This window comes from Sorex fumeus, unplaced genomic scaffold (assembly GCF_029834395.1).
Source record: "Sorex fumeus unplaced genomic scaffold, SorFum_2.1 ptg000098l, whole genome shotgun sequence".
NCBI lineage: Eukaryota > Metazoa > Chordata > Mammalia > Eulipotyphla > Soricidae > Sorex > Sorex fumeus.
The window spans coordinates 41275084-41295710 of NW_026606155.1; the positions used below are offsets into that span (position 1 = coordinate 41275084).

General features: G+C 39.9%; 1 protein-coding gene across 1 annotated transcript; it reads left to right on the forward strand.

Moving 5' to 3' along the window:
* Window positions 1-5936: 5936 nt before the first annotated feature.
* GMFB (glia maturation factor beta) lies at window positions 5937-20207 on the forward strand. The gene is given in 8 exon segments (XM_056133682.1): window positions 5937-6053; window positions 9497-9593; window positions 11279-11328; window positions 11950-11999; window positions 13096-13178; window positions 14290-14363; window positions 16430-16495; window positions 16497-20207. Coding segments are annotated over 8 exon segments (465 nt in total). The 5' UTR covers window positions 5937-6050; the 3' UTR covers window positions 16539-20207.
* The last annotated feature ends 420 nt before the right edge of the window (window positions 20208-20627 follow it).

A 20627-nucleotide genomic window follows, 5' to 3' on the forward strand; every position in this document is an offset into this window, starting at 1 on the left:
AACAGGAAGCCTTGGGTTTCCATGACACTTTTTACTTGTTTGTTTGGGGACATACCTGCTGTGCTCATGTCTTACCCCTAGTTCTATATTTAGGGGTCACTCCTAGCAGTGCTTATCAACATATATGCAGCACCAGGGATTGAATCTGGTCTGCCACATGCAAGGCAAGCTCCTTATCTATTGTACTCTCTACCCCTCATGCTACTTCTGCATTCTCAGCCAGGTGAAGAAGCAGGTTTCATTGATGCTTGGTTGCGAACCGCTATAGGGTTTAAGCCTACAGACATTCAACTCAGGCTAGTGAGCCCTCTAGCATGAAAGCACTGAACTTCTCTGACTTACTAGACTGCTCACTTTTCCATTGCTACTCTTTAAGGGAATACATGATCATAGTGATTCTCCCTCACTCCCCCTGCATTGAGAAGGAGAAATTGCTCTGGGAAATAGAATTAGGTTGCCTCTTCCATGCATGCACACATACTATTGCTCCTATGCCATGCTGAAGGTGCAGAATCAAATGCCTCCTTTCTTCCAGAGAAAGAAAGCGGGTTCCAAATTCCAACCTCCTCAGGTTTTCCAATACTCTACTTGAATGCTGTTTACCTGCCTGGTTCCAATTCTGAGACTCCATCACAACAGTTAAGACCCGCCTGCACTGCTCTTTCCAAATCTTTCTTCTCTGTGTGCCCTGCAAGGGAAGAGGGAAGACTCAGCAGGCCTGTCTTGAGGCTTAAGCCTCAGCTTCAGTTTTCACTACTGCGTGGTATACATTAACTACCTTTGAAATGTTAATGGAGTTTTGCAATTTCATTAAACCTCTCTTTTAGCCTCTCTTTTTCTATTCTGTGGCATTCCTTGGAATTTAAAAGTCAAAAGTTGCTTTCCTTCTTTTGCACTATTGACAACACAATTTTATTTATCCTTTAAAATGGATGCTGCTCCTGAATAACCTAGGAGAGGGCCTCAAGCAAAATGCAAAAGCATGCTAGCATATTTTTGAAAGCTATTATCTTTATTATATATTTTTCTTGGAGCTGCCAACCCTTTTGTTCATTTCATATGACCTTTCTATATGCCAGATTATTTCCTGGAAGGTCAAATTTATCTCTATTTTGGAGACACCAAGAGGAGTCTAATAAGCATCATTACTTTGAATTTCAAACTTTGAGACCAACACCACACAATAGAATGAAATAAATGTGCCATTAGAATGCAATCCCATAAATCACATAAAATATGGAGGGAAATCTTGTATTACCTTGAGAGACCTAACAGCTTAACTCTTTGTAGCCTGTTGAACTTCTAAGACCTTTTAAATAAAAAACTCTCAAAGTCTAAAGGTCCAGCTTCCGCCTTCTATATCTAAGAGACAAGAGGCAACTGAAATCAGCTCCACCTGAACTGATATTGATGACTAATGTGTGCAACCCAAAGCTTAGGACAATTATTTAGAATAGAGATTTTCAAATGGGGGTGATTCCTCACCTCATGCTGAGTTAATTCCTGGACACAATTTGGTTGTCACACTGGCCAGGTGCTACTTGCCTCTATTGGGAAAGGCCAGAGATGCTACTGAAAACCCTATAATCAGAGTATAGCTTTCCCACCACACCCCCGACAAAGAGCTTCTTTCCTCTAAATGTCAGTATCACGGAAGTTGCCATGCCAAATAACAGAAAATTCTTTTGGCTCTGGACACTTCTTGTCAAATCATTATTTCCTTCTTGGTCCAAGTGTTGTCTTTCCTGTACTCCAGCAGCTTCCTAACTGGTATTTTTGCTTGTGTTTCAGTCTCCGACACTGATTTTTTTTTAACACAATTTTTAAATGTAAAGCTTTCTAGGACACCCTTAGCAAAAGTGTTTAGAAACTGGGGGCATTCCCAGTAACTTCCGCTCAGCAGTGTGGCCTGACAGTTCAGTGCACAGATCAGCAAAGCAGTGCTGGGCCCACCAGGGCCACCTCAGCAAGTGTTGGGATGTGGGGAGAAGCACATGGTGCTGGAGACCCAACCCTGTATGTTTGCATGCAAGGCATGTACTCTAGCCCTTTGAGCTATTTCCTGGCTTTTAAATCAAAGCTTTTTATTTTTTATTACTTTTTTGTTTTTTGGGGTCGCACCCGGCGATGCTCAGGGGTTACTCCTGATTCATGCACTCAGGAATTACTCCTGGAGGTGCTCAAGGGACCATATGAGATGCTGGGAATTGAACCCAGATCTGCCGTGTGCAAGGCAAATGCCCCACCTGCTGTGCTATCGCTCCAGCCCCAAAGCTTTTTATTTACATACAGTTAAATTCATATATCCATTGTGTCTCCTGCCCTCACACCTGACTGTCCTCGCCGGGGCCCCTTGGAGGGGAGCGGGTTGAGCTTTCCTCCCCGCCCCGACCAGGGCTCCGGCAGCCAAAGACCTCCAGGACCAGCCACCACCATGCTGAGACCACTCTCCGCACACATGAAGATACTGGCAGAGGGACAAAGTCACGCGGGTTCCGGGGCCGAGATCTCCAAGCCTACTCAGATTTGGGCCAAGCATCCTCCACCCAGATCCTCCAAATTCCAGTAGGTGGGGGTCACACCCACCAACTGGCCCCCTGGCGCCATGTAATCCCATCAACGGCCAAGACTCAGAGACTATAAAAACCAGATCCCGGAACCGGACGGCTGCATTCGCGGCCGAGCAACATCTTATTATGACATCTTATTATCTCATTCCTACTTTGAACAAACTGGCAGGCTACCAAATGTAGCCTGCCCACACAGCAGAGTCTGGCAAACTCCCCGTGGCGTACCCAATATGCCAAATACCAGTAACAATGATGGGTCTCATTCTCCTAAAGAGCCTTGAATATAATCTCAGGGCTAGGATGAAGGAGACGTTACTGGGGCCTGCTCGAGGCAGTCGACAAATAACAGGATGATTTGTGATTTTGTGATTTTGTGATCCATTGTGCTGATCAGTGAATTAGTTTCCTTTTTTTTTTTGTTTTTTTAATTTTGAAGGGCCTCCAAGTGCTTCTTAACCAGCTGGTTGAATGCTAGGGCCCAAGGATGCGTGCTGCTGGAACCACGCAGCGCAGGCGACCACCAGGGCTACCCTTGGCAGTGCTCAGTGGCCTCCAGGGCCACACCCAGACATGCCTGGGGTGTGGGAATCATGTAGTGCTTGGATGGAATTTGGGTCTCCTGTACTTTCTTCCACTTCCTGTTCTGTGAGTTTTAACAAATGTAAGGAAGTCCTAAACCATCACCACACAATCAGGGTAGAAAAAGATTGCTCAATGTTCAAGGTCCTAATCTGAGAGTTGCCAGTGATTCACAGCCCGGAGGTTCTCAAAGTCTTTTCATTGCTCCTGTGGGAGTGGCCCGCACCTCTCTCAGGTATGTGCCTGAGGCCATCTGATTCCATCTCTCCTCTTCAGGATTACCCTCATCCTCTCAGCCTCCTGGGGCCTCCTCCCCTTCCCTTCTCTCTTTCCTTCTCTCCTGAAAGATGGGGACTACATGATTTGCCCACCCCAGGCATCTCTAGGTGTGGCCCTGGAGGCCACTGAGGACTGCCAACGGTAGGCCTGGTGGTCACCTGCGCTGCGTGGCCCCAGCAGCACTGCATCCTTGGGCCCTAGCATTCAACTGTTTGACCAAGCTGGTCAACTCTCTTGGGAGTTCACCATGCTCATTGCTGTGCAGTTCGGTGCAACTGAGCCTTTTTGAGTGAAGAGAGAAGAAAAAGGGAAGAGAACAATTGAAATTCCCCTTTCAATTTGTGTACAACAGGGACCTCTTCTCCAATGTGTTCTTTGTGGAAAGAGCTGTTTCCTCTCAGAGGTCTAGAGGCCTGTGTTCTTTTGAGGCAGTGACAAGGTCAGTGTGATTGGTGTTGCCCTCAAGGCAAGGCAATGGAGGGAAAGGGGGTCAACTGCTTTCCACACTATCGAATTCTGGGCCCCCTTTGTCCCAAGTCCTGGCTAGAAGGAAGGGGTTCTCTTGAAGTTTTCACGGTCTTTTGCTTCCCTGATTTGCCGCTTTTCACATCAAAATCAGGCAAAAGAGGAGGGAAAAAAAATTAGAAAACTCTCCCACACTATACTATTCTTTCTTCAAACTTGGACTTTCTTTAAACTAGGATGGTGGGAATGATTCTGCTAAAATGCATAATGACCAGAGAGTGATTTCAGAGGTAGACAGAACACAGGCCTGCGTGAGCAAGGCTCTGGGTTCAAACCTGGCATGTGACAAACAATACCTCCCTGGTATAGGTAGGAGGGAGCAACACCCCAGAGAAAAAGTTTTAATAATTCAGTCCAATACTGACAAAAAATGATGATAGATGAAGCATGTTCTGAAATTTCTGTTCCTTTGATTCCTTAGCTCATTCAGAAGATATTCATTGAGCAACTGTTTGAACCAGCATCTTATTATCAGTTGGGAATAAGTTTTAAACATCTTGAGAACCTATCCAAAAGCAGGATCTTTATCTTCCTTATTCTTTCTCCCTTACTTATTCTTTTTCCTTATTCTATTCATTTTTGAAAAGAAAAATTTACATGGTTCAAAATGACACACAAACACACACACACACACACACACACATCCTCCTTTGCATTCTTGTCCTTCTAGTTAATCCATTTTCCCCTGTCCAAAAGCAATTGTTGTGGCCCCAAGCAATAGTACAACAGGTAGAGCCCTTGTCTGGCACATAGCCAACCCACCAGGAATAATTCCTGAGTTCAGAGCCAGGAGTAATTCCTGAGTACTGTCAAGTGTAACCTCAAACAAACAAACAAAAAATTAAACAACTAAAGCAATTGATGTTACCAGATTTTGTTCTCTATCTTCAGTTTTTATTTATTGTTTGTTTTTGACCACATCCAGCAATGCTCAGCAATTAATCCTAGTGGTGCTTCAGGGACCATATGTGGTACTTGGATCAAACCAGGGCTGGCTGCGTACAAGGCAAATGCCTTAACTCCTTTACTAACATTCCAGACCTCTACTTTAAGTTTTACAGGATAAAAATATAAGAACTGCATTGCTCTAATAAATTCCAAATTACTTTTCTCTCTTGCTGATAGGTCTTTTCAATGACTTCAATTCAGACCTTGAAAAACCTTTTCAAGGCTGCATAGTATTGCAGTACATGGAAATCACAGAATAATTCTAATTGTCTATTTATTAAATTCAAAGTTGTTTGTCATCTTTTTATATAATAAACAACAGTATGATGTTTCATCTGCAATTATTATGTTTTCCATGTTTTGGATTATGTTTGTATAAAAAAATTCCTTCCATTCTTATAGATTGATTCAAAGGGTAGACACATTCCTCATTGCTATATAAGACAGGCAACTTTTTTTCTTGAATATACTTTTATGAATTCTTGGCTTCAAATTATTTTCTTCTAAAGCACATTCTCACTGTCTTCAAAAGCAGACTAGCTCTAATGAGTCAGTTCCTCCTACAGAAATTTGCTAATAATGCGTTATTAGACAATGGCTTGGGTGAGCACTCAGCTAAACATCAATCATAACTCAATCATACATTTGCAGGGAAGTGCTATGGAGAAAAAGAAATATATTAGCCATGTCGTGGAAGGCAGTGGGGTTTGAGACAGCGAAGAAAGAGAAATGTGCCTATAAATTGAGGGAGATCCAATTTGGAAGGCCGACTGCAGACAGGGCTTGCATTTATCATTGAGATCATCCTATCACCGTGAAGTCGCTCTCAGAGGTTGAGAAATACCAAGAATGGGGTAAGTTTTGAGTGCATTTTGGAGCTATTCCCCACTGAGTGCCCTATTCCCCCACCCCTTCCTTCACACCCTGAGATGACCCCGCCCCTCCCCCTAAAAACCGGTGGGAGCTCGCGTTCTGGTTGATTTTGGGCCCCGCCACCTGCCGTCCGCCGTCACGTGCCGGCCCGCGGCGGCCGCGTCGGCTGGTGGGCGTGGCTCTGCCGGTCGCCGGGGCAGGAAGGGAGGCGGCCGTAGTGCCATTCTTAAAGGGGACCCGTGCGAAGGCGAGAGGCTGCTGACGGCCGGAAGGAAAATGGTGAGCTGCCGCGGGGGAGGGTGGGGGCCAGAGGGCCGGGCCAGCCGGCCGGGCTTTCCTGTTTGCCGGAGCCCGTCGTCTCGGCGGGTCCTACCCGGCTGACGGCTGGGCGCCCCCCCACGGCCGCGCCCCGCCGCCGGGCTGCACCCTCTTGCGCTCCCGAGGCCGGCCCGCTCGCCGGTCCCCTGGCTGGGTAGAGGCTTCCAGATCCTGAACCGATGGGTGTCCGAGGAGCCTCAGAGATCGGGCCCCCAACGGAGGCCTCCCCAGACGCCAGCCTCGCTGCCCGCGGCCCTGCTAGCCCCGAGGACCCGGTGCCGATGGGCGATTGCCGGGAGCCCTCGGCTTGCCCTGGGGGCTTCCTCTGTGTCCCGGGTGTCCCCAAGGCTTTCAGAACCTCGTCTCGTTGACTTCGAGTTGAGGGAATCGGGGACCTTTTTTGCCCAAGGCTTTGGTGCTTGGCTGGCTGCACAGTGACTGAGATTCGAAAAGCTTTTGGGTTTTGCGCTTTCGGGGTTGGGGGTGGCGGGGGGTGGGTGGGCTGTGGCTTCCATTCTTGCAAGGCTTGAGTACCCCAGGAGCAAAACTAAACTGGAGGAATAAATGAATTAATTGTCTGCCAGGATCTTTTCGATTCTTTTTACCGTTTCCCCCCCTCCCCCTAATGCTCATTTCTTTCATTAGAAATAAAACAAGCAGTATCCTTCAGTGTCCCAGTCTCAGACCCTCTGCCGCTCGTGGCTGAGCTTGCGAACGGACCTAGAGCTGGTCGCTGACTCAGTTCTCTCTCTCTCTCCCCCCTCCCGACCTTTCAGCTGCGCGCCCGGGTCCTGACCGCTCACTTACCCCGTAAGCACTTAAACGCTCGTGCTTACCCCGGGGCGGGGGGGAGGGGGGGGCTTCTGATTCTCGAACTCTCCAGTCTTCCTCCTGCTTCTGTTGCTCTGTCTGCGTCCTAAGCACTCACCCCCTTCCCTGGGCAAGCACACGCCGCAAGCCTAACCGTACCCCGTTCATGGTCTCTCTCCATCCTTTCTCACTGGCGCTCGGGGCTTTAGTTAGCACTGCCCATCCGCAGGCTTTGAGGTCCAGTCCAGATCGAACTATCTCTTCCGCTTCTTGGCTAACAACCCCTCCCCCCCCCCCCCCGCCCCCAGCCCAGGGAAGCTTTTCACCTCCTAACGCTGCGGCTCAGGAGCTCTTCCCCCTCAAACCCGGTCTTTAGTGTGTGTTAACAGAGCCAGGCAGCACTGTTCCCCTCTGTTGTTCAAGTGGGAAGCCTAGCTGTTATCTTCACATCTCATTTTCCTAACGCACCTGGCCCCGACAGTTCCCCATTTTCGCTGGTAGTGAAGATAGTGGACTTAGAGAGAGGTCTGGTTGGCTGGGTTTGAATCCTGGCTCCAGAGTTGCATAACTTTGGGGGAAGAAACTTAATCTCTCTTAAGACTTTTTCTTGCAAATGGAAATAATGACCACTCCTTTGGGATTTTTTTTTTTAAGTTGGGCGGGAGATCCATGTAAAGGATATAGCCCAGCGGTTTTTCCTGGTGTTTAATACGTGCTATTATTAGCAGTCTTCACCTACCTCGTTTTCTTTTCTTCAACCTGATATTCTTTACGTTTCTCACCTGAGCCACTTGCCAGTTAGCTAGTCTTGCTCTTTCATCCCAACTCTGCCTGTTTTCTCCGAGCACATTTGATCATGTGTCCTGTGAGCGCCCTGCTTGAAATTCCCTACTCAGGAGACCAAAATCGCTAAGGCAACACACTCTAGTCCAGATCATTCTCTATGCCTGAGTCACAGTGACCTCTCACTATCTTGGATGTGTCATGCACACTTTAATCAAAGGGTCATTTCACATAGTTTTCGCCCTTCAGATGTGCTCTTCAAAGACCTGTAATCTTGCATTCTTCAGTAGTCATACAGTCTCCTGCTATCATGTGTGTCTCCTTCCTAGCTCTTCTTGTGAACACAAGTGTACTGTCTTTTTTAAAATTTTTTGCTTGATCTGTTGGACTCAAGTCACACACCCATTGGTGCTCAGGACTTACTCCTAGCTCTGTCCTAAGGGATCATTCTTGGTGGGGCTTTGGAGACTATAGGATGCCAGGATAGAACCCAGGTCAGCTTCGTGAAAGACAGTCTCCTACCTACCTGCTGTGCTATTACTGCAACTGGACATAAGTCTTTCCTAACTAGACTGTAACGTAAACACCTTGAAGACATGCCTTCATTCTATTTATTTTACATGATTGTATTCCTGGCACTTAAGACAGTTTTGACACTCCTTAAATATTTAAACCAATGAATGAAGATGACCTCAGCTCTCTCCTTTGTGTCTTAACATTTACAGAGTTGTTTTTAAGGTTTTATGGTCATTCTTAAATCCTTCTACCAACTGAGCCTGAGTCCATTTTCTTATAAGTAGTTTTGGCCTTCTTTTGGTATTGGGAGGGATGAAAATGCAGAAAACTTTGCTATCTGAGTTTAATCACAGCATGTTTCTCACTTAGTTTCTTAATGCTCGGAATCTCAGTGTTGCTCAAGAAGTTCTGGATATCAGAGCTAGAAAATAAGAACTTTGTGATAAGTTGGCATTGCCCAAATGCCCAAATAGTAGTTCATAGTTTCATTAATGAATTCTACTTTTGATTGGACAGAGAATGGAAGTACTAGTATTCTGATTTCTATATATTTTTTGAAAGATGAAAAAAAAATGGACCATGGTTTAATACTTCTGGAAACACTAACTTGGCATCTCACTCTCTTTTTAAAAATAAATGTTTTTGTTTTGTTTTTGTATTGGGACCACACCCAGCAGTCCTCAGGGCTAGCTCCTGGCTCAGCACACAGGAATCAGTCCTCGTGGGACTTAGGGACTATCTGTATTGCCCAGGACCAGATCCGGGTCAGCCATGTATAAGGCAAGCGCCCTACCTCTACTCTCAGTTTGACCTCTGATTTTCCTTTTCTTCCTGAAGAATGCAAAAACCGTTATATTATCTAATGGTGAATAGAGATACTTGGCTTTTTCCGTGTTCTTTTCTTTCTCCCCAGTTCTGATGAAATACTTCATTATTATGTTGTTATTCTTTGGAATGCTTATTATCCAAAGAGAGTTAGTGTGTACACATCATGAAGACACAAATGTTGATAGATTTAAAAGCTCTTTAAGAGTTATATGTATCCTGAGGGAATATGTCTAAAGACCCAAATTCAATTCCTGGCACTGCATGGCCTCCCAAGCACCATTGGTCATGACCCTTGTGGCACCTGAACTATTAGAACTCCCCCTTCCAAAGAGTTTATGTGTCACTTTAATGCTTTCACAAATGGAATTTGTAAGTTTCCATGTGCCTCCTATAAGGTTTTTTTTTTAAACACACGTATATTGAAGTCATGGAATTTTATACATAGGTGATCTTTTTTTCTTTTCTAGAGTGAGTCTTTGGTGGTCTGTGATGTTGCTGAAGATTTAGTGGAAAAGCTGAGAAAGTTTCGTTTTCGCAGAGAAACGAACAATGCTGCCATTATAAGTAAGTTAACTGTGATTACTTCAGTTACATGGGCTTAGCTAATTTTATCTTCTAGCTATTGAATAAACCTGAATCTCTAGAATGTAATCTGCAACTGTTTAACTCCCCTTCCCTTTTAGATCATTGAAAAAAAAAAAAAAACCCTTTTCCAAGTTCTCAGCTGCCCCCATTGCTCTAGAGAATGACATTGGTTAGTAACCCATCCAACTTCATCCCTTAACTTCTTGGGAGACTTAATATAGCATGCCCATTCATCCTCCAATGAAAACCTTTGCCTAATCTAATGGTTTGACTTTTATCTTTGTAGTATTTTGGGAATTGTTTCAGTTCTAGACGTGAATTCTAGTTGCATGGAGTGTACTTTTAAGTGTCATCAATTATTGACAAGGGAAAGAATGATTTGCATAGTGCCTCTTCCACTGTGAGTCGTTTTGGTAATATTCAACATGTGGGTAGCATTTTAGAAAGAGAAAGGATGAGGGAGTGAAGATGTAAAACTGTAGATGGTGCCTAACAGTTCTATTTGGTGGGTGTGAATTAATGAAGTGGAATCAAGGCAATTTGTCATGAATTCTGGTTCTTTGTAAATTAAAGAAGTGTAGGCATATAGTTCTTATAGGTGAAAATATCTTGGTGCTATTTTGTAAAATATACAAAATATATTTTACAGGGCAAAGAGATCATAGTGTATTTCACGGGATTTATTATGAAATTAGTGCAAAAACTAAAAAGTGTGGCTTTTCAGAGTAATGGGAAAGAGTAGCGAAATAGATTATGTCAAAATGTGTTGATGTTGTTTTTGTATAATATCACATATATTAAGCTATAGTATATCATTATTTGGCAGTTCACTTTGTCAAACTTAGTTATACTGGAATCCTTCCTTACTCTGGAGACGTTAGTAATCTGCTACTGGTTGTATCCTTAGCCGTGGTCCACTTTAAACTTCTATCATGTTACATAGATCATTTAAGCACTCAACCCTCAGTTTTTGTTATTGGGCCACACCTGGCGGTGTTTAGGACTTAACTCCTGCCTCTGCACTCAGGAAACACTCCTGGCAGTGCTCAGGGAACTGCTGCATTTTGCCAGGGATCAAACCCCAGTTGACCGCATACAAGGCTTTTGCCTATCTGTTGTACTATTGCTCTGGCACCTCTTTTTTTTTTCTTTTTTTTCTTTCTTTTTTTTTTTTTTTAAAATCATAGGAAGTTGCATTTGAGCTACTAAGTTCTTGATGTGCACAGTAAAAGTAAGAAGTTGACATAAAATTCTAAATAAACACATCACGTGCTGGGAATTATTGGTAATGGCTTTGAAACTTCAGTTGAAAAGCAAAAGCTGGTTTATAGACTATAATTAAACTTTGAATTTTATGCTTACAATTCTGACGTTTCATTTTTTTCTTTTTTTCTTTCTTTTGCTCTTTGGGCCACACTTGTCATGCTCAGGGATGATTACTCCAGGCTCTGTGCTTATTCCTGGTAGAGTTTGGGGGACCATTTGGGATGCTGGGGATTGAGATCTGGTTGGCCACATGCAAGGCAAGAGCTCTACCCACTGTACTATTGTCCTGGCTCTGATGTTTTATTTTCTGTATCAAAAAATGACTATGACTCTGTGGGTTGGGTAGGTAAAGATTGTATTAGAATCACAGTGCTAATACTTTTTTTTTTTTTTTTTAGTGAAGATTGATAAGGATAAAAGCCTGGTGGTACTGGATGAAGAGCTTGAGGTTTGCTTGATGAACTTAATCACGATTTTATAGTTAAGCAATTATCATTGCTCACAAGATGCTAGCTATATTACCTGTACTTTGGAAATGAATCTGAATCTTTTAATGCCTGTTTATTAGGGATAAAAAGCATGTACTAATTATTATGTTCTAAATTATCTTGCTAAATTAGTAACCATCTTTAAAACATTAACAAAATCTAATCTAATAAGTGATAGAAGTTAGGCTATATATCCAATAAAAGTTAAATTAGCATTTTATCTTCTGGATTTCTTTGCTAGTAAGTTAAAAATGAAACCTTTTATCTTGAGTGTTTAGTTTGTCAAATTAAGTCACTTGCATAGAATGAAAAGAAATTGATGTTTTCTCTGAGGGGCAGACTTTTCTTATTCAGTATTTTCCTAATGACTAGAACATGAGCATAGTCTACTATGCCTCTTTAGTTGATAAATAAATCTACATTGAGTGGGTTCTTCTTGTGTTAAGGTTTTAATAACTTTTATTTTATGTACAACTGAGTAAGATAAAATGTTATGTTGTGGTATATGGTTATGACTCAGTGTCTACTAGTAGAATGGGTATTTAGTGTTGCTTAGAACTTGTTTTTCTTTTTGTTGCTAGGGCATTTCACCAGATGAACTTAAAGATGAACTACCTGAACGACAACCTCGATATCCTTTTCTTAATGTTTCCAAAAGATGAGTTTTCAGTAAGAGTCAGAATCTTGCAATAGCACAGCGGGTAGGGCATTTGCTTTGCACTCAGCCGACCCGGGTTTGATTCCAGTATCCCATATGGTCCCCTGAGCACCGCCGGGGTCATTCCTGAGCGCAGAGCAAGGAATAACCCCTGTGCATTGCCGGGTGTGACCCAAAAAGAGAAAAAAAAAAGAATCAGAATCTTATTTATGATGTATTGGTGGGTGGGGGGCAGTCACCTGGCACACTTGGTGATTCTCAGGGGTTACTCCTGGCTCTGAATGCAGAAATTACTCCTGGTAGTACTCAGGGGACCATATGGGACTTCGGAGATTGAACCTAGGTCGGATGCATGCTACTGACCCATTGTACCTTCTCTCTGATGTTCATTTTAAAGACATCTTACAAAATTTCTTTCTATACCATGACCATAACCAAATTAAAATAAAATAAGCATGCACACAGTTCCTGGCACTGGGGGAAAAATGTGTATACACACATATGCACATGCACACGCATACACACACATACAGGGAAAAAATGTATACACATTCACACACGCGCGCATGTACACACACATGCACACACATATTGAGCTAAGCGTTTCAGCGCAGGGGATTGAACCTAGGGTCTCATATACAAGACCAGTGTTCTACCACTGAACTTAACAGTATTTCTTGTCCCCAAATTAGATCCTTTTGAAAAATGGTATAATTGGGGCCAGAATGATAGAACAGTGGCTTGAGCACTTCCCTTGAGTAAGTCCTGAGCACCACATGTATATATACCTATACACAAACACACATACACATATTAGCAGTTGAGAAAATCTATGAAAAACAATATTTTTAATAATTTTTAAATTATAAAATGTGATTTTTAAAACTTAGGCAACCCTTTATAATTTTGTGCAGAAAGATAGCTGGTGAAGAGTGTCCTAATGATTGAGAAGGAAATTTACCTCTTGTTAATCTCACAGGTTTTGAGTTTCTTTTTTTTTTTTTTAGAACTTTGTTGGTTAGTACTTGTCTCTAAGCAGTACTTTTAGTTTCTTTAACTTGAGAAAAACCTTCATTGTGTATAGTTATAAATATCAACATGATGATGGAAGAGTTTCATATCCTCTGTGCTTTATTTTCTCTAGTCCTGTAGGTAAGTGAGTTTCTCTAAATAGTGTATATTTGGTTTTGAATTAAGTGTAATTTTTTTAATACTAGCAAGTGTTACACTTGTTTTAGAAATGAAAGTGTTGAATAAATTGGAGCCTGTATGCACACACTCACACATGGATGTATCACTGAAAAGAAATTCCTATAAAGCACCACCTCATAGAACTATCTTATTTCCTTCCAATAGAATCGTGGCAGAGTAATTAATTGTTAAGTCTAGTCATGAACACATTTTAAGGAATTTAAAATGTAATGACATTTTGAAATATCAAAAGTGCATTAAAAATTTTTGTTTATAAGTGTGTGAACTTTGTATACAATCATGATATGTATTTGTGTTTCTTTAAAATGGCAGTTACCAAAGATTTCATCTTGAGAATGAATAGTCCCAGCATTGCTTACATTGGATATTAAAATGGCTTATTGATATTTAAGGTATCCATTATCATTGGAACTCCCACTCCCACCACCATTCAAGCTCACAGACTTTACTATTTACTAAACTTTACTATTTGTATTGCTTACTTAGCACTTAAAATATACTACACTATATTTATAATTTAATCTATAAACAGACTAACTTTTTTTCAAGGACAAAAATTCCTGCCTTATTGACCCATCACTGTCAAAAGACCTGATATATGAGGGATCATAAAATAATCTTGATATTTAATACCAGGTTAAGATACTGCTGAAAAGTTTCAAATGTTTGCAAGGCTCTAAAAATCAAGATCTATAGAGATCTAATCTCGTTTAATTTACTGATCTTTAGATTTATTTGTAATTCAGCTATATCTCTTTGTGCAGGCAGTATGCATCAGGAGACTCAAAATGTAGCCATTCACATATTGACTAAACTTCCTATGAGCTTACTAGCAGGGGAAATATTAAATGTGTCTTTAAAAACTGAGTTAAGTACGGAGTAGAGAGCCCTGAGTAGCCCTGAGGACTTCTAGGTGTGGCCCCAATCGCTGTTCCTCCCTCTCTAACCTCACCTGCTACCCCCCCCCAAAAAAAAATCAAAAATACCTTAAGTGGAAACCCATCACTTCCTCAAATTTTGAGTCTCATTTTTATTCTAATCTCTTTTCCAGGATGTAAGCCTGAACAACAGATGATGTATGCTGGGAGTAAGAATAAGCTAGTCCAAACAGCTGAGCTAACCAAGGTGGTGTTTATATTTAGACTTACTTTTTAAGATGGTGTTTTCCCTTAGTATGTTGGGCAATTGTTAAAATAATCTGAAGAAATTAAGTATTTTTCTGCAGGTGAGTTATTTAAACTCGAGTAGTAAATTAGGCAAAGCTTTTTAATTAGTTGGAAATAAAATTACAGATGTCTTTTATTTTAAAAAATGTGGTTTTTGAGTGGTAGCTGTAAGTAGATTAGAAGAAATCACATTAAAAAATGTGGGTGGCCTTAGAACAGACACAAACCGTTCAATTTATTGAGAAGTCTTTGTCATCGGTAATGTAACTTCTGATAGATAAGTCGGTATTAGGTGCTTCTCTGAGCTCTTTTTTGTAGTCTGAATGAAGATTTTGAATGAGATTTCCTATTGTATAGTTAATTGTTAATTCTGAATCTAGTATTTAATTGCTATGATACTTTTAGTGTTTGTTGTATTAAGCTGGAACATTCTCATATGAGTTACTAACTTTAAGGGTTAATTGTGTCCCTGTGGGTTTTTATGGTATTTGTGAAGGCTACAGGTAAGAGGGGTACATGTTTTTAGACTTTTAACTTTCGCATGTTTGAGATGAAACAGTTTTATACAGTTTTAAAATAGAATATGAGGGGTCAGAGAGATAGTACAGAGATTATGGCATTTGCCTTGCATACTGCCAACTCTGGTTCGATCCCTGGCAAATGATTCTCCGAGCACTGCCAGGACTGCACCCTGAGTACAGAGTCAGGAGTAAGCAACTGCCAGATATGATCCCAAAGTATAATAACAATAATGATGATGGTGGAGTTCGTGCCCAATTCAATCAGCCTAATCAATGGCTGAATAAATAGCAATACTCCTATATTAAAATTTAAAAAAAAATAATGATGATGATTGGACTGGAGCGATAGCACAGCGGGTAGGGCGTTTGCCTTGCATGCGGTCGACCCGGGTTCAATTCCTCCATCCCTCTCGGAAAGCCTGGCAAGCTACCGAGAATATCCTGCCCGCAAGGCAGAGCCTGGCAAGCTCCCCGTGGCGTAGTGGATATGCCAAACACAGTAACAACAAGTCTCACAATGGAGAAGTTACTGGTGTGTGCTGTAGCAAATCAGAGAACAATGGGAGGACAGTGCTACAGTGATGATCATTATGACTGTAAATTTAAATAGAATATCACCACTAAAATGGTATTAAACAACACCTCCTTTCAGATTTCATTTTTAGGGCAGTGTCAGTGTTTTCCCCTGACGTGTTTAACCAACCAGGGCTTGATTAAGCACCCTTTGCTTTTTCCCCTTCACTCATGTTTGCTGTTGATACCACCAGCCTATAGAAACACACTTTTCCTCATTTGTACCATAGAACACCTGGAGTTGCTCTAAGGGGTTGGGTGGTTAACAACTAACAGCTTAATGTCTCTCTGCCTTGGGCATGCCCTGAATTGTTATTTTTATAAACTATCTTTATGACAGCCTTGTCATGTTGATAGTGTTTCTATTTTGAACAAGGGGAAACTAAAATTCGAAAGATGAATGATTTCTCTGTGGTAAATAATGGTAAATGCAGAGCTAGGATTCAGACTCACATCTGTTCTCAAATCCCGTCTTTTTTGCTGCATTTCATTATCTCCCTTATAACTCTAATACTGTCTGGATTTCGTGTCCTAATTCTTCCTTGGAGATTTATGACTGTGAGCTTCTAATCCATATCAAAATAAGCTATAGTTAGTGCTTTTTCCAACTGTGAAGCTTATGTACTTCCAGCTCCCGATTAGATTAGTTTTAGTTATGTATACGTAGGATATCATTTTTAGTAGGGAAAATTCACAAAACTTTTTTTTATAATATGTAGATTTATGCTTTAAGAGAGCTTTCGTTTTATGCCACCTTGATTGTTAGATTTCGGTTACTGAATTCCTTCCCCAGAGATGTCTATCTAATTTATAAAATATTGTCTAATTTCCACAGAGTAAGCCTTGAAAGTTTGAAAAGAGAATTTGATATACAGTATATTTCTTTTGTGAGGAAAATTGCCAAAGTGTGACCTCCTTTTCTTTTCTGTAGGTATTTGAAATAAGAAATACTGAAGACCTAACCGAAGAATGGTTACGTGAGAAACTTGGATTTTTCCACTAATGTGAACTTCTGTGTTTCTAAAGTATTTATGTATTAACCTGACCATACTGGAACCAGACATAAATACTTATTTATGCCTAAAAATGCACTGTTACTTACAGTTTGTTTCCTGCAGTAAAGAAAAAATTCTTCTTTTGTTCAAAGTTTGAACAAAGAGGAAATCATCTTCATAGTAATGAAACTTTGTAAAGTGTTTCCTTATATTTGTAATTGTTAGGTGGACTACTTCTCTCCAGGGACTTTTTGCACTCTTGTGACTAATTTCTATAACTTCTGGTTCAGAATTTGTTACTATTTGCAGACACCATTGGAAAGTGGGTATAGATTGTGTTGGATAACAGTTGCCTCCTTTTGACAAATACTGGATATTAATTTATATAAAATTAGCATATTATCATTTGTCAAATACTTTAAATTAATTTGGGGTAAAATACTTCCATGTGTGTCCCAGTTTTGAGCCATGAATGAAAACTGAGTAATCTGCATTACAAGTACCTTTTTATCAATTATACACCTCTTTTGACTTCCTGTATCTTTTTAATCAAGTCCAGAAATTTTTTTCTTAGATTACTCATTGTTAAGGCATGGGAATTATATTTCATAATAAAGTTTTAACTCTTACGTTTTCTTCTTATGGAGAATAGTATTAGTCTTAGACACGAAGGGTTGTAAGAATTAAGGATTTTATTCGTAGATCTGTCATTCTAGCTAATTTTGAATATAGGTTATTAATACTTTATTTAGAAAACACTTAATGTCATGTGAACAGTAGTTATTTTAAATATGTTAATACCGTGCCTTTGATTTGTTAGCTTTAATGTTAATTTAAGACTTTTACACTGCCAGTATTCCAGATTTGGTGAAATTAATACTTTTATAAAGGGTCCAAATAAAACAATTTTCTAATATGTGTATCTGAAATTTGTAATAAAATCAGCTTTCTATTTTAAAAATTCCAAATATCTTGCACTGATGAATTTCTGGAAGTTGAGAGATACAATTTTGAATATATTTGTGATGAAACCTTGGCCATAGTTAATAAAAATACATCAGTAGAAATTGCATTTGATATCTTAAACATAAAGATATTCTTAACTGGACACTTGTTAAAGTGTTAGCATTTTTCGCATAAATCAAGGACTGGTATATACATCCTGTGTTTAAAGTACATACATATGTTCATTTGTCAAAATGTCTAAGACTCTAAAGAAAACTAAATTTTGGAGAGTGGCTTTTGTTTTATTTTGGCTTTTGTTTATGGACCACACCTGGCAATGCTCTGAACTCAGGAATCACTCCTGGCAGTGCTTGGGGGACCATATGAGGTGCTAGGGATTGAACCTGAGTTGGTTATTTGCAAGGCAAATGCCTTACCTGCTGTACGATCTCTTCAGCCAAAAGGAGAGTGTTTTCTTACATTGCCTCTCAATAATTTCAACACAAGCATAGGATTTTTCTTAATGTTGACATATTTTAAGTCGTGTTCTTTGCATTTTTGAAGGTTTCTTATGCCAACTTTAGTAAGGGGGTAAAGATAGTTGGAATTTTTATTAAATTGAATAGAGCCATTACTGTTCCCCAGCACTGTTTGGCTACACAAATTCAAAATAGGAAGTAATAGGAAGTTAGTTGGAGATGAGGAAGTGCTTGTGTGGGTGTTTGTTTTGGTTAGGGGATGGGAAGGATTCTTTATTCCAGTTTCCAGAGAGTGAGAGAGAACTTCACCCAGGAAGTTTAAGCATTCTTTATACAACTATTTTGATAAGGATAATAATGCTTACAATTCTGCCAAAAAACAGATGTAACCCAAGTAACTGGAGAGTGTTTCTAATGTTTTTGAACGAAGAAATTGGGATTTTGTTTCACCTGGTTTGCAGCAATAAGAGAAAATAGCCAGTGCTACAAGAATGTATTTTTTAATGAGGTTCCTTGTTTTGTCTTGCATGTATAAGTATTTTCTTTTAAATGTGTAAGTCTTCCATCTTGACATACACCAAACTCTTAGCCCCCCTGTTCTTTAACAGAGGGAAGAAGAGCTGTGAAAAGCCAAGCTGTTTTGAGCTTGTCTGACTCTTCTACTGGTTTTGCAAGACAATAGATTGAGGCTAAGGGATTTGTCAAACATTTTTCACTCCCTCTATTTTAGGGGAAGTTTTACAGATCCCTACTCTAGAGTGTTCTCAGGATTTTATAGAAATTTTCCAACCAACTTTTGCATTGTTATTTTCAAATATATTTCCTCTTCAGTCTTTTCTTGCCTTCTCAAATAGTAACTCCGGATTTTACAATTCCAAATTTTACATTCCGTATCTTTCTGGTACAGCCATTCCCGTTTCATCTTAAATTAATCTTTCCTTTTTGGCTGCAGCTATTGTCCTGGGAACCTCTTTTATACTTTTAGGTCACCATTAGTTTTGTAGTTGTTGGCCTTGCATAAGTTTGGCCTAGCATCTAATATGGTCAAAATAGAACCAACAGATAATCACAGTATGTTTTTAGTATGTTTGTTTTGTGGCAGTATAAATGACATGAAGAAAACTGTTCTCAGGTTACTACGCTGAAATTCCAAAATGTCAGAGTTTTGAATAATACTTTGTTTTAATATTGAAACAGGTATGTTAGGAAGAAAGCTGGTTGACTGTTATTGTTTGACATTCAAAATAAATGTTCAAACTGTCTATTTCTAAAAAAGTTTACTAAATGCCCAGTGGAGTTAAATATATACTTGTTTAAGCTGATGTAGTTAAAAAAAAATTTTTTTTGCCATTACTCAATAATGTTTGTTGCAAAATGTCTCTCATCACTTTTCTCTCCCTTTTTGTCTCCTATTTTTAGGAGTCAAATGTAGCCATAAACTGTATCTTTGTCTGCTACTTTAACTAAAAAAAAAAATTCAATTGGAGGAGTTCATTGCCAAATTAAATTTGGCTGCCTTTATTCCCCATCCTTATAGGCAGTGAAGAAGGTGTACTTAAAATAACATTTGGACTGCTTTTAAAGCCCAAGCAATGTCATTAATCTTAATATGAACTGGTGATGATAAATAGATATTTTCATGAGTTTAATTGCTGGATACTTGGTGGAAGTAGAGTAACTCATTCTGTCAATTCAAATATTCTTGGTACAATTGCTTTCCTTGTTTTATAAACTGATAGTACTGGAATCTACAGAATATGAGCCTTTGCAACATATGTGAAGAAGTGTCTCAAACATTTCTGGACAAGTCTGACTTTGTATTTCTGGAAGAATGTAAATCTAGGCTACTTAACATCAGTGGTCCCAAGTGGAATATTCTTGAGAAATTTGTTTCCTATTATGTCATTTGACATTTCAATACAGTGATTGATTATGTTTCTGTAATATTTAAAACAACCACAAGGTTGTCATAGAAACTGTTTTCCTTTTTTTTTAATGTAGTTTGTACACATATAATTACTTGAATATCATTTGAGATCACCAACAGACTAGGGAAGTTCCCACTGGTTTAGATGGTCCAATGTTAACTCATTCAGGAGGCTTGAAACATTAATGGTTTAGTCTTGTGAATATTAACAATTCCCTGTCATCGTTTAACAAAGTCAGCAGCTGGCACAACTTCTTAAGCTGTGGTTTCAGTCTCTGCTAGTTCATATTGCATGTTTATTTTGGACAGTCTTCTGTTAAGCATGGTGCTTGTACTGGTTTAAATAAAATGTTAACATGAAAGACTTCTAATTTTTTTGTTTTTCACTCGACTCTTCACTTTGGTTATATGCCTGGCCTAATTGTGGTGTTTGTGTGATGCACTTTGTCTCCAAAAATTTAGTGGCAAAATACACAAGAATCAAGCCACGGGAGAGTAGAAGAATACATTTTCTTTGTGTATGAAGCCTTGGGTTCCATCTGTGACACTAAACCAGTAAATAAAGGGAAATCAATGGGACTCACTTGGCATTATAGGATTAGGGAAGAAAAATAAAAAGATAACAAAAAAAGTTGTGTTGAAATGATTTGTCTGTAGGGCCAGAGGCTGTTGCTTAAAATGATGAATACTTATTTTCAAAGGAAAAAGTAGAAGATAGAGGGACTTTACAGTTTCTAGGAAATTAAATTAAAGGCCCTTTTAGTGAATATAGTCTGTCACTAT